The sequence below is a fragment of the Castor canadensis genome, chromosome 7, assembly GCF_047511655.1.
Source record: "Castor canadensis chromosome 7, mCasCan1.hap1v2, whole genome shotgun sequence".
Classification (NCBI taxonomy): Eukaryota; Metazoa; Chordata; class Mammalia; order Rodentia; family Castoridae; genus Castor; species Castor canadensis.
This window is the reverse complement of record NC_133392.1, coordinates 130,551,610-130,566,483: the sequence shown is the minus strand read 5'-3', so window position 1 is coordinate 130,566,483 and position 14,874 is coordinate 130,551,610. Positions and strand designations below refer to the sequence as shown.

Here is a 14,874-nt window from a genome sequence, read left to right as displayed (position 1 = left end):
ACACATTTCTTTCTTTTGTTTTTTTTCCAATAATGGGTTTTTAACTCAAGGCCTTGAGCCTGTTAAGAAAGTGCTCTACCACGGAAGTCATGCCCCCATTCCTTTTTGCTTTAGTTATTTTTCAGATACTCTTGTGGGTTTTTTTTTTTTTTTTTATGTCTGGGTCCATCCTCACACAGAGATCCTCCTAACTCTACCTCTGATTGAGATTACAGAAGTAACCACCATGTCTGGCTTATTTGTTGAGATGAGGTCTCACTAACTTTTTGCCTGGACTAGCCTCAAACTGTGTTCCTCCTATCTCTAACCCCCAGTAGCTGGGATTACAGTGGGGGCCACCATGCCCAGCCCTCACTAACACATTCCTTACACGGGCAGACTCTGGCTCTGAGAGCGGTGCTTACCACAGATCAATCACATTGACCACTTGGAATGTCTGTAGAGCATTGTAACTTAAAAACTCTGTATTTTGGGGTTGGGGGTCATGGCTCAAGTGGTAGAGCACCTGCCTAGCAAGGGTGAGGTCCTGAGTTCAAACCCCAGTGCCACCAAAAAAAAAACCCAAAAACCCCAAAATTCTATATTTTAGCAGTGCAAAGCATCTGCTTTTGCTTTGTTTAGAGATTTGATCTCTAGCATCACGAAGGCATCATCTGCCTTGGGGACCTCTGTGTGTGTTTCTTTCCTGAGAGCTTGAATACTAAACTTCTCTCCTAAAATTCAAATCAGACAGAAATAAACAGTACTGCCTGCTAAAATTGTACCTCGCAGAGCCCTTAGGTCCACTGAAAACAATGAGCCCCAGCATGGCCTCCAGATGGGGTGGCGCCAGAGCACGTCCTTCCGCAAGTCAGACTGCCTGAGGTTTTCCCAGCAATGGATGTAGTAACTCTGTATCAAATTTAAATTTCGGTTTTAAAATCCAGAGAGGCTCACATCACTATCATTTGGCTGGGAGGAGCAGATAGCATCCTCTTCTCTGTTGCTCTCTGCCCATGTCTCTATTACATCCTTTATGGGATCACTATTAGCTGAATGTGCCATGATCCAGTTTACATTTATGAATTTCTGTACCTGCCACAGTGCCGGGCACACATAATGTTTACTTAGGAGATGAGTTATGGGTTCTAGCAAATTATATTCAAGGTTGCTTTTCACATACAGGTGGGCTCAGACACGTCCACGTGATGTTCCTCAGTGCTGTATGTTCATGTCAGTGTGATGCTACGCTTAATTGAAATGTTTTAGGAACTCCAATTTTATTTTATTTATTTTTTTATGTAATTTCTTTTTTATTGTTTTACTCGGGGTGCACTGTAACATTTACAGAAGTTCACGATATATCATAGTTGAATTTACGCCCTCCATCATTCTCCTTTATCCCTTTTCCTCCCATCCCTGGAATAGTTTCAACAAGCCTTATTTTTTCCATTTTCATACACAAGTACATAACATTTCCACAATATTCACCCTCCTACACCCTTTCCTTATATCCTCCTCCTTCCCACTAGTACCAACCCAGTAGGAAGTCCAATTTAGAATTTAAACTTTCTGGGCCTGCAGCTAAAGCACAGTACTGGATAGGGGGATAAGCGTGGTATGCTTATCCAATTAAATTTAGTTCAAAAACCTAATATTTGGTTTGTATTTTTTATTTGTTTGGTTTTAGTGGTACTGAGGTTTGAACTCAGGGCCTCATACTTGTTAGGCAGGCGCTCTACCACATGAGTCATGTCCCCAGCCCTAAGAACCCTAACATTTGGGATGAGCCAATGATATCCTATTATTATTATTTTTTTTTAGGAGAAGGCAGATTTATTAGGACACCATCAAAAGGGGATAGAATGGCGGGTGGCTGTGTGTGCACGGAGCATAGCTCACTGATGTCCTAGTCTTGAATCTCACTATTTGACTTCTGGCTGTTTCTATTTTCAAGGGAAAAAGATGTGATTCTGGAAGAGAATTTCCATGTCCATGTTAGCAGCAGCAGAGTTAAAAATCAATATATAGGCCCCCCAGAGGACTGCTTTCAAAAGTAATATATTTCTTTGGCTCTGTAAATCATGGATCCTCTGTAACAGGAATGATCTTGCTTCATTACTTCGATTGGAATTTTCATGCGTTGGTGACACTAGATTAGTTAGAGGTCACCTGAGAGCCACTTCCTTGCACTTCTGTGGAGTCTGGCTGCACTTTTCAGCTGGCTGAAGGCTCAGATGGCAGCTCCTTGTTCTGTGACTTTATTCCAGGACATTGATTTTCTAGGATAGAACAGTTCTTGGGCCTCCACTTAGGAACAAGCATGGATGACAGGACTTTAACATTGCACTTCTCAGGATTGGTGGAGTGACTCAAGTGGTAGGGTACCTGCTTTAGCAAGCATGAGGCCCTGGGTTCAAACCTCAGAAAGAATGCACTTCTCAGATGAATAAATGAAGTTAGAGGATGCTGGGCAGTTCTGCTAGTCTTAACTCAGCTAGAGAGTTTTCCTTCCTGGTCCTCTCTTCTCAACCTCAAGTGCTACTGTCTGGTGAGCAGAATCCAGTGGCTGAGAATGGGGCTTCTTTTATTTTAGCTTTGGGATCTGAGTGAACTGTTTAATCTCTCTAAACCCATTTCCTTATCTGTAAAATGGAAGGTTTGCTTCTTCTCCGGGTTGTTTCATGGACTAAATACAATGACACAGAAAATACCTAGCATGGTAAAAGGTATTAAATAAATGGTAGATTGCTCTTTTTCTCCCCTCTACCTTCTCTTCCCATATACACCTTCCAATTTAAACTAAAGGCTCATAGTTTCTACGCAGAGTGAAGCTGTACTAAAATGTACTGTGTTGTCACTGTGTAACTTGCTACTTGACAGGAACTGTTCCTTGTCTTTTTCTCGTCACTTAATTCCCTGAATAATCCAACAAGGACCCAGGCTGAAGGCCAGAAGTTCTGTGTTTCTTCTGACCCCTGGGGTTCCTGAGACCTTTCAGAATCAAAACTATTTTCTCAATAATCCTTAAGAGGGACTAAAATGGCACTGTGTTGACATTTTCACTAATGAAGCAAAGCCCTAGTGGGTGAAGTTGCTGTCACCTTGCTGTGGTGCTGGATGGTCCTGGTAGTCAGGGTACATTTTTATCACCTCATGTTTCCAGTAAAACAAAACAAACCAAAACAGCTTCACTTAAGAATGTCCTCGGTAAAAAAAAGAAAAGAAAAAGAATGTCCTTGGTAAACAGTAAAAATGATTAATTTTATTAAGTCTTGATGCTTGAATATGCATCTTCTTAATAATTTCTGTGGAAGGATATGGAAAGTGTACCTGATGGACGTTCTTGTGCTGCACACTGAAGTTACCATAGTGTCTTCAGGACGAGTCCAGGTTTGAGTTTGAGCAGAGCTGCCTTGTTTTCCCATGAAACACTGCAGGATGATTAGCAGATAAACTAGGGTTGCTCAGACTGGGTTTTCTCGAAGGAGGAACTGAGTGAGACTATTGCATCAAGAAAGAAGTTCTGAGCCAGGTGCCTCAAAAAAGAAGTTTTGAGCCAGGTGCTGGTGGCTCATGCCTGTAATCTTAGCTATTCAGGAGGCAGAGATCAGGAGAATCACAGCTCGAAGCCAGCCCCAGGCAAATGGTTCTAAAGACCCTTTTGAAAAAAAAAAAAATCACAAAACAGGTCTGGCAGAGTGGCTTGAGTCCTAAGAGTTCCTGTCTAGCAAGCATGAGCCCCAGTGCCGCACAACAAAAGAAAAAAGTTTTTGATGCCCGAGATAACATTTGAGCTTCCATGTAAAAATTGAAAAATTGAAAACTCTACCACTGGGAGTTTGACTCCCTTCTAATACTCCTCAAGGATTTTCTGATATCAGTGGGATATTAATGAATATGTATTTTTCTTTTTATTTTTTCTTCCTTTTTTGTTTTTTGTCTTGCTGCTATGTAGCCCAGGCTGGCCTCAAACTCACAACCTTCTTGCCTCAGCTTCCCAAGTGTTGGGATTATAGGTATGCTCCACCACACTCATCTTAAATATGTATTTTTGATGTATAATGCAATGTGTCAATATTTGGGAGATCTGCATAACTCAGTGATCCAATATTTTCTAAACAACCAACGCTTGATGTTACAATATCATGCATGAGTGAAATGTCCATTGGGAGGGCAAAATTCAAAGACCAAAGAATTTTAATGTATCAAAGTACAACAAGTTCATTGATATGGTATCAGATTCCATGTTGCAAGTAACCTTTAAGAAACTAACCCTTGCTGAAGCTGGGTGTTGTATCAAAGAATACTGCGATGATCCAAATGAGCTATTAGAATACCTCTCTTTTCTAACTACATAACAACTTGAGACAGGTTTTCTTCACATATTTCAATTAAAATAATATGAGAATATAGAATATAAAAGCAGATATTGTTTTCTATTAAGCTGAATATTCAAGAGATTTGAAAAAAATGTGAAATGCCACTCTGTTTTGAAAAATTTCCTACAAAAATGTTATTTTAACCTATAATAGATTTGTATTGTTTTCAAATGAATTAATAATTTTAAACTTTCAATTTCTAATATTGCAATATGATACATATAACCCAGATAAACAAAAGCTCTCCAGGGCCGGGCCCCAGTGGCTCACGCCTGTAATCCTAGCTGCTCAGAAAGCAGAGATCAGGAGGATCGAGGTTCAAAGCCAGCCTGGGCAAATAGTTTGAGAGACCCTATCTCGAAAAGACCCATTAAAAAATAAGGGCTAGTGGAGTGGCTCAAGATGTAAGCCCTGAGTTCAAACCTCAGTACCACACACACACACACACACAGACACACAAAAAGCTCTCTAGGGCCCTCAATTTTTGGAGTGTGAAACAGTCCAGAGAGCAAAAAGTTTGAAAATTACTTAGTAAGACTAGAAGTTACCATACAATTAGCCAGTGGTGGACCTAAAAGTCAAACCTGGGCAGCTTGACTTCCAAAGTCAGTATCTCATGGTTGATTTTTTTTTAATGTGGTCTGTGTGTGTGTGTGTGTGTGTGATACTGGAGTTTGAACTCAGGACCTCATGCTTGCTAGGCAGGTGCTCTGTCACTTGAGTCACTACACCAGTGTTGATTTTTTTTTAACATAAGGTTCCAAAAATATCTTTTACCTTTGAGAAACTGGGAATGGAACATGTTGGGATTAGGGAATTCCAGGCAGCTGAGGAGAAGTGTGCTCCTAGTTTTAACTGATTATGCCCACAAGAGCCTTGGCATTCAATGCTATTCCAGTTTTGGATACAAAGGCTGCTGGAGCCCTTACCCTGGTGTTTCTCAGATGTAGAAGATGAATCTTTCTTTAAAATGTGAATAAAAGGACAACCCTGTTCCTGTCTTGGTTCAGGCATCTTCTTGTATGTCAATTAAAAAAAAACATATCCACAGTAAGAAATAACTTTTATATCAAATGCAGTATACACAATGATGTGTATATAAACTTCAAATGCTAAGCACACACTCTGCTACTGAGCTACGTCTCCAGCTCCTACGTGGCACTTCCAAATCTATTATTTCATTAAGAAAAGTTGGGCAAATAGTTCGTAAGATCCCATCTTGAAAAAGAGAGAGAGAGAGAGAGAGAGAGAGAGAGAGAGAGAGAAAGAAGAAGAAGAAGAAGGAGAAGGAGGAGGAGGAGGAGGAGGAGGAGGAGGGGGAGGAAGGGGAGGGGGAGGAGGCGGAGGAGAAGAGAGAAAGAGAGAGAGAGAAGGAAAGGAAAGGAAGGGAAGGGAAGGGAAAAAACAGTCTCACTAAAACCACATGCACTTTGAAAAACTGTCCTAACTAGAGTGCTTCAACAGGACAAGACTAGACCCAAGAAGGAGACATGTTAATAAAGCAGTTCCCAACAAAGGGTCAGAATCTTTCCTAACAGTGTTCTTGCAATACTTGGTTATTTGAAAATTGAAGCGTTTCCCATGACATGATCTGAAAGGTGGTTGGGAAGGAACATGACACTATCACAAATTTTATTTCTGAATGATGGTTCTGAGAGGAAGAAAACTATTTCATTATGTAGATGGAACAGTGAGGCTCACAGAGATTACCAGGTTACTTCAAATGCTAAGCACATGCTCTGCTACTGAGCTATATGTCCAGCTTTACTTAGCCCAGGTCGCCCATTCATTACATATGGAACGCACCCAAACTGTGCTCTTTCTGGTACATTAACAGCATTTCCTTATGTTTATAGGGATAGCTCCTTCCAATCCCCAATCCTCCAAAAAGCCAACCAAAACAATCCCAAATTTAGCAGGACACTACAGAACCTAATTACTATTTATGGGATAATCTATCTAGAGATTCTCCTTAATTGTACTTCAGGCTCATAAAAACACATCTTCACAGTGGTAGCAAGTTTCCAACATTCCATTAATGTCCCAGTTTACTCCTAAAATAAGACACAGCAGTGGGAGCAGTATTCCCAGTGACTTCAGAGGCAGCTGGGAGACAGAAGAGGCAGATAGCTTGAGATGTTCCCAGCAGGCATCTCCAGTTTGGAGTGAGATGGGTGAGTGTTTGGGTCTTTTGTCCTGAGTGATCTTTCCTCTGAAATCCATCCCCCCTCCCAAATAAAATATCCTGAATGAACAATCTCTACTTTTGCTCAGTGTGAAAATAATTCTGCTGCTAACATGTTGGTATGAACTCCATTCCTAAAACAAATGTCTGAGGCAGAGACAAGTGTATACTTTCTTCCCTAAAAATGGCAGTTGGAACGGGAATATCTGGTTTCTGAGGTACCAGACTGAATACTCCCATCACAAACCCATCTCTAGGTCTAATCAAGGGGCCCCCAAATGAAATACAGGTGCTTGCACTGCCCTATCCTGCTTGAGCAAGGCTGCTGCTGGTGCTCATTAGTCACAGATGAGGGGAATGCTAGCTTACAGACTCCAACCCTGTTGGAGCCACTTGTATGGCTCAATCTGGAGTAGAGTCTCATGCTTGTACCTGTGACTGAAAGCTTATGACAACAGGGTCTGCACAGCATAGGCTGTGAGGAATGAACTCTGAAATGGTCCTGGTCCTTTTTCCCTCTTTACCCAACACCTAAAGGAGGGAGGGTGCCTGCTGCTCACCCAACCTTTCTTACCAAATACGTTTTTTACTCCACTTTCTATGGCTAGGCCTTCCCACCCTAAAGTGTGAGCAAATGAACATTTCATAAACATTTTATTTGTATTTTGGGAGAAGATACACAGTTTCCCAAGAAACACTGATTTTTTTTTTCCCCTCAAACAATAGAAAAAGTTTTTTCTTTTTTTTTTTTAAAAAGAATCTATTATCTTAGAAGACAACATGTCTCTTCAGCAAATATGTGGCCAATTCAGAGTGGAAGAAGCAGTGAAGTAAAAGTTACATATAGGAAATAAGTTCAGCTATCCACACGTTTAGTTCTGTAAGGCTCCAGACAGGCCATCTCAGCTCCACACTGGGTGCAAGCTCACAACAAAGGCTCCAGGGTCCCATCAGAGAACACAGGACTGGCTCACTCCCCAGGAGGCTGCATCTGTTTACAGAACTCATCAAACTGCTGCTGTTCCAGCTCTGTCATGACTCTGTTGAGAGCATAGATCTGAAACAAGAAACAGACATGTTAGCAATGGAAGCAGCTGCTCAGCGGGCTTCACACAAGGCCAAGTCATCCGAAAACACCGGAACTGGCAGGTCATGGTATGCGGGGAAAGGGTTTGGGACCAGGACTGCAGATATTAATTCCATCTGGGGAATGAAGAAAGAAGCAGGAGGGCAGGTGGCTTAGTCTTTAGGGATGGTAGGGTTTGAATAGGGAAGGGACTTGAAAGGTGAGGGGGGGCAATATTGTGGGTAAACTATTTTTTTATTCATCCTTTTATTGTTTTTACATTTACTCACATGTGTATACATTGTTTGGGCCACCTCCTCCCCCCAACAATATTATGTATAAACAAATATGGAAAGGTATATAGGGTCACTTCTGGAAGCATCAGGTATGGTAACGCAGAGTATAAGGAGTGGAGGCTGGGAGTAGAAGAAAGCAAGAGGATCAAGTTATAACACACACACACACACACCCCTTTATTTCTTCTACAAACGGTGAAGTTTCATGACTGATTTATGTTCTTTACTGAATAGGTTAGTCACCTTTCATCATGGAATGTGTCTAGTGGTTTTCTTCCCACTACCATGGCCTGCCCTGGACCAGAGTCCCACGGCCTCCTCCCCGGGCTATTGTAACAAATGCCTCTAAGAAGCTGATAACCTGCCCCACCACACTCACAAAGCGGCCTCCAGTTATCTTCCCCAAACACTGATACTGAGTCAGGTTGCGCTCCTGCACTTATCTCTGTTGGCTTTCCAGAGTCTACAGATAAGGGCCAGATTCCTTGGCACAGCATTTAAGGCCCCAACCTCCACTCTATATACTCCACTTTGCTAGCTTCATGCTGTATTTCTTAAGTGGGGTAGTAGATACAAAGCTCTTTTATTCTACTCTTCCTCCTTTTTTTTTGTGGTTGTGGGGTTTGAACTTAGAGCCATCTGCTTCCTTAGGCAGCCACCACCCCCAACCCTTTTCTGCTTAAGTTGTTTTTCAGATAGCGTCTCATGGCTTTTTGTTGTTTTTTTTTTTTTTTTGCCTAGGGTCGGTCTTGGACCATAAGCCTCCTACCTATGCCTCCCACATAGCTGGGATTATAAATGTGAGCCACCACACCCAGCTTGTTTGCTAAGATGGAATCTGGGTAACTTTTTGCTCAGGTTGGCCTTGAACCACATACTTTATAATGTACATATTTTTTTGACAGTACTGGGAATTGAACTCAGGGCTTCAAGCCTGCTAGACAGGCACTCTCCCACTTGAGCCACTTCTAGCTTAAATATATATACTTTTAAAAACTTCTGCTTCATTCACATAATAACTAATGAGCATGAAAGGGGTATTAAATTGCATCTTGGAGACCTCCTGACCTAGGAGGAAAGATGGTAGGAGAAAGGGGAAAATAAGCAGGGAGAGACTCAAAATGGACAAGGGCGTCCAAGCCAAGGAAGGAAAGACTTTTGGTCAAGAAGGGTCACTTGCTGTGACTGTATCTCTTCCTCCCTGCCAAGGGGTCTTGTCACATTCCTACCATAGGAGATTACATTCCAGGCCATAGATAAAGAAAATAGCAAGGCAGCTGTAGGGTAAAGCAAAAGAGCAGAAGACCTAACAGGCCTGCCCTTCACTAATGGCTGGATTTTATTTTAAAGCGAGGATAATACCTCCTACCTCATGGATTTTCTATACCCTTACTTTATCCCCGAAAGGACATGCAAAGAGTAAAATGGGAAAAACAATAATACCTGTCTTGGTTTGGTGTTACATGTGTTCACATGTGTGTGTGCAGGCTTGGTTTGGGCTGGCACATGGTTAAGAAATCTGGTTACCGCCAGAGTGCAAGCCCAGCATCACCTCTCAGCTGTGAACATGAACACAGTCAGGCACGTGAGCAGAGCAAGCCAAATGCACGGAGCACACAGCCATTGATCACAGTTGCTGCTGGATAATGAATGTCTCCTCTGTGCCAAGCACTGCGCCAAGTGCTTTACATTTATTTATTTACTTAATTTCTGTGGAACCAGGGATTGAATTCTCGTGCTTGTTACACAAATGCTCTACCACTTGAACCACACTCCCAGCCTTTTTGTTTGTATTTTGTCTCACCACTACCTTTGCCTTGGCTGGCCTCAAACTCATGATCCTCCTACCTCTGTCTCACGAGCAGCTGAAGTCACAAGCATGCACCACTATGTCCAGTTTACATAAACTATTTCTATTCCTTGTAACAGTCATGTGAGGTAGATACTGTCGTCATCATTTTAACAAGGAGGCACCAAGGAACCAAGGTTCACAGAAGTATCTTGTCCAAGGTCACATGAGAAGAACCAGGAGTTGAAGTGAGGCAAATAATTTTAACCTGTGAAACCTCACAAGAAGAGTGTCAAACACTAAGGTTATGAACAATGTCTTCAACCTCTACCTTTACAGTATGCACGGAAGACAGTTTTATAGGGAGGCTAATTACTGTACCCCTTGAACTGTTCACCAGAGTACAAAGCAATAAAGTCATCTGGGGGCCTGATTCAGGTAAAGGAAAGGTCAGAACCACTTGTTAAAAGCTAGGAGCCCAGCTTTCAGATAGTCTGCCTTAACGCAAAGGGAGATTTTAGTTTATGCACAAGCTACTAAGCTTATTTATGTTTACAGGAAAGCAAGCTCCATGAAGGCAAGGACTCTTCCCTGCCTTGTCCAGTCATGTGTCTCCAATTCCTAGAACCTTGCCTAACACAGAACAGCAACTCAGTATTTGTTTAACAAAGGGATCTGATAAACAAAATTACAAGTTTGACAATATTGAGTGTTAGACTAAAAAGGAGGAATAAAAATCTCTTATACTGCTAGTAGGACAGCAAGACTGTAGAATCCTTTTGAAAGCAATTTGGCAATGTCTGGTAAAACTGGAACAGTACCTGGTAATTCTTCTAGTCATATAAAATACCCTACCAAAATTCTAGCACAGGAGCCCAAGGAACTACCTAAAAGTTTTTCCCTAAAGCCATGTTTGAAAAAGCAAAATGACTATGAATAATTAAAATGTCCATCACTGGAGAAACAGGTAATATTCTAAATAAGGTGGTTTCATAAAATAGACTACCGTGAAGAGTGGTAAGAAAAAACTAGAATCATGTGCTGACATGACTAGCTCTAAAAAGTAATGCAAACAAAAACCAAAAGTGTATGGAATTTTATTAGTATAAAAATTTAAAACGCAAAAGAATATTGTACACCATTCAAGGATATCTATTAATATATTAGAATGCAAATAATAGTGTTTGCCCACAGGAAAGGTAAAAAGGGTGCAAGACAAGAAACAGACAAAGGGGACTTCAAATTTATATGTGATTTTTATTTATCTTATTTTAACTCCAAGAAAATATGACAAAATACTAACCAAAACCAATCTGGGGAGCTGAGTACCAGGTGTTTGTTGTAATAGTCTAATTTTTCTGTACTTTTGAATTTCTCAAAAACAACTGAAACAAAGAGGGGAAAAAAGACCAGCAAGTTTTTTCTGATATTAAATATTAGAATAAAATATGCATGTCTGGATGTGGTTCAACATTAGCACCATAAACAGTTTAAAGCTTTTTATTCTTACCTTGGTTGTAAGTGTTGGGAGAACAAAGCAACACATTGGTGGGCTTTAAAGCCTGGGCCTTTTCCTAGTTATCAGAAAGTACTTTCTGCACCAAATCCTGCACATATGTGCTGGACGGTGGGACACTGGTGTTCTCTTTCTTATTCTGACCCCTCCCCTTACACGTGGCTTCTAGTTCTTTCTTCCTTCCTTCAGGTCTTCTGTATCACAAAAGCACTGTGCCAGGAATCATCTAGAAACCTGGTACTGGTTGGGATTCTGACTAACTTGGCACGTGACTCTGTGACTCTGAGCTGCCCTGTCATCATTCTAGACCTCTATGATCTCTAAACCTGAAGAACCCCTGTCTTGCCCAGGGTTCCTTTCTACTTTCCCTCAATTCCAGCACCTTCTCCAGCAGTCCCCAGGAATACAGAACCCCCTCGTTACTCTCACCTCTGCTCTTTGTCTTTGCTTCAGTTCCTGCTGGGCGGATTTCTGCTTAGCCTTCTCCACTCTGCTGACGGGTTCTTTCACTTTGGATTTTTCTTTACGTGCAGGTGGATCCATAGCTTGGCTTCTGAAATACTTCTCGGATGGATTCAGAGAGAGGCAGATCTTTACAAAGGATCTTTATAAAGAACTGCTGTCGCTCTCCTAACTAATGCCTTAGCTCAGCCCCTTCCTTTGACAGGTGAAGCAGAGTTCCCTGGTGACAGGAGTAAGACGTGAGTCCCACTGCCAACACCTCGCTAGCGTCCCTAGGCAAGTCTCCTCCCCCACTCTGAGTCTTAGTTTTCAGTATGTTAAACGGGATAATAGTCACTTCCCTGGCCTCCTTCCAAGTGCTGCCCCGTGTGCATCAGATGGGAAGGCCCGAGAAAGCGGTTAGGACCCTGAAGCCAAGAGCACAGTCTGAGGCCAAGTTCAAGTCCAGCACCGGGGCAGCAGGTCTGCACCCAGTCTTGGGACTAGGGCTTTCCAGCATGGTGGGTCCGCCCGCTACGGCCCACAGCCCGCACGGAAGACTCCCCGCCGTGGCGCTCCGGGACCCGCCAGCCGGCTGCGCACCCCGCCCCGGCCCGCCCCCCGACCCCGCCCCGGTCCCGGTCTGCTACGGCGCCCGCCTTCCCCGCCGCAAGATGGCGGCTCGGGAGTGGGCGCCCTTCCCTACCTGGCCTTGAACTTCGGGCCTCCGCCGCGTGGTAGACCAGGCCCCTCACGAGGGACACCCTCGCCTTCCCCTTCGTGGGACCCGGAGCGCCAGGCCCACCGCCCTCGGACTGGGCGGGCCGCGCCGGGGGAGGCGGGGCCGCGGCTGGAGGCCCCCGCCCACCCCCGCGCGCAGGAGCTTCTGCGCGTGCGCAGACCGCGCGTGTGGGCGGGGCCCCTTGGGGGCGGAGCCTATGGGGTGGGGCGGGGGCAAGGGAGGTTTTACGACTAACAAAAGCTTTTCAACAAGCGTATTTTCTGGGACAACTGCTAGGCTTTGAAGAGTTGAGATCTGAATCCTGGGATTGGGATTGCTCAGCATTGGAATTCTGAGTCTCAGGTTCTTAATTAGAAAAGTGAGGATTGGTGATTGCCACCTTCCTAATTCACGAGTTCGTTAGGAGGATCGAGTGAGAGCCTGTTTGTCACAGTGCTTTGAAAGAAGTCTTGACAGGAGTACATATGGCCAGTATAAACACAGAGACACGTAGTCCACACGGGTAACCGAGGAGGTGTAAATTAAAATAGGTATCTATCAGTTTCCATTTGTTAGATTAGCAAGGATTGACAAAAAATAAATAGTAACGATAATAGCTACCTCTCTTTAGAGCTTCCTATATTCCAGGTACTGTTTAGAGCTTTATGTTTATTAAGTTATGTGTTTCTTATAATGAACATGTATAATACACATTTATGTATAGCAATAAACTGTCGTTATCCCTGTTTTACAAGTAAAGAGTCAGAAATACTGAAAAGTTAAGTGACTTGTCCAAGATCACATGGAACAGGGATTTTAACCAGGATCACAGGAAAATGACCTATCCAAAGGAAAACATGGTCAGGCCCACTACCTTTGTTTTCCTATCAAAGTGGCAAGAATTGAAACAAACGATATGCTAAGCCAAAAGTGAATGAGTGGCACAGATGGACACTCATATAATTTCAGTCTAAGTATAAATTCTTATATCCTTTCTGGAGTCCAGTTTAGCAGTATATATTAAAGGTCTTAAAAATGAGCACACCTGCACAAAAAGATAATTAAAAAAAGAGCTGGTGGAGTGGCCCAAGGTGTAGGACCTTAGTTCAAATTCCAGAACCACAAAAAAAAAAAAAAAGAGCACAATCATTGACATCATTGACTAAGTATTTAACTTCTAAAAAATTATCGTAAGTAAATAGTCAGATCTAGCAGCATTTCTAAGAGGAAGAAACTGGGAACAACCAAAATCTTAATAGTAGGCAATGGTAAGATGAATGATAGAGTATAATGGAATTCCATAAAGTGATTAAAATGACATAGAAAAATGTTTATTGCCATAATATGTTTTTGGTAGATCAAATTTAAAAAGCTACAAAGAGGCACATATCTAGTGAAAACATTTGTTTTATAGTTTCATAAAAGATTATACACATGGAAGAGAAAATGGGTGAAAGCACACCAAAATTGTTAATCCAAATTAAGAGGTTAAAAATAACCCCTACTATAGGCAAAGACTTTCTCAATGGAACTCCAGCAGCTCAGCAACTAAGAGATAGAATAGATAAATGGGACTTCATAAAACTAAAAAGCTTCTGCTCAAAAAAAGAAATGGTCTCTAAACTGAAGAGACCACCCACAGAGTGGGAGAAAATATTTGCCAGCTACACATCAGACAAGGGACTGATAACCAGAATATATAGGGAACTCAAAAAACTAAATTCCCCCAAAATTAATGAACCAATAAAGAAATGGGCAAGTGAAGTAAACAGAACTTTCTCAAAAGAAGAAATTCAAATGGCCAAAAAACACATGAAAAAATGCTCACCATCTCTAGCAACAAAGGAAATGCAAATTAAAACCACACTAAGATTCCACTTCACCCCTGTTAGAATAGCTATCACTAGCAACACCACTAACAACATGTGTTGGTGAGGATGTGGGGAAAAAGGAACCTTCTTACACTGCTGGTGGGAAAGTAAACTAGTACAACCACTCTGGAAAAAAATTTGGAGGCTTCTTAAAAATCTAAATAAAGATCTACCATATGATCCAGTAATACCACTCTTGGGGATATACCCAAAAGAATGTGACACAGGTTACTCCAGAGGCACTTGCACACCCATGTTTATTACAGCACTATTCACAATAGCCAAGTTATGGAAACAGCCAAGATGCCCCACTACTGATGAATGGATTTAAAAAATGTATCTATACACAATGGAATTTTATGCAGCCATGAAGAAGAATGAAATGTTATCATTCACAAGTAAATGGATGGAACTGGAGAACATCATTCTGAGTGAGGTTAGCCTGGCCCAAAATACCAAAAGTCGTATGTTCTCTCTCATATGCAGACATTAGATCAAGGGCAAACACAACAAGGGGATTGAACTTCAATCATATGATAAAGCAAGAGCACACTTGGGAGGTATGAGGATAGGTAAGACTCCCAAAAAACTAAATAGCATTTGTTGCCCTCAACGCAGAGAAACTAGT

The 14,874-nt window shown here is 42.1% G+C and overlaps 1 protein-coding gene across 2 annotated transcripts; it reads right to left on the bottom strand.

Moving 5' to 3' along the window:
- Positions 1-7,183: 7,183 nt before the first annotated feature.
- Svbp (small vasohibin binding protein) lies at positions 7,184-12,538 on the bottom strand. 2 transcript variants are annotated; one of them, XM_020171041.2, is made up of 3 exons: positions 12,361-12,538; positions 11,643-11,895; positions 7,184-7,603 (listed from the first exon to the last, which is right to left on the bottom strand). In XM_020171041.2, exons 2-3 carry the CDS (start codon positions 11,754-11,756, stop codon positions 7,517-7,519), a joined length of 201 nt encoding a protein of 66 aa, XP_020026630.1. In that variant the 5' UTR covers positions 11,757-11,895; positions 12,361-12,538; the 3' UTR covers positions 7,184-7,516. The 2 variants fall into 2 exon arrangements, with proteins under 2 accessions (XP_020026630.1, XP_020026628.1); XM_020171039.2 differs by having other exon boundaries at positions 11,643-11,774; positions 12,361-12,536.
- Positions 12,539-14,874: the final 2,336 nt, after the last annotated feature.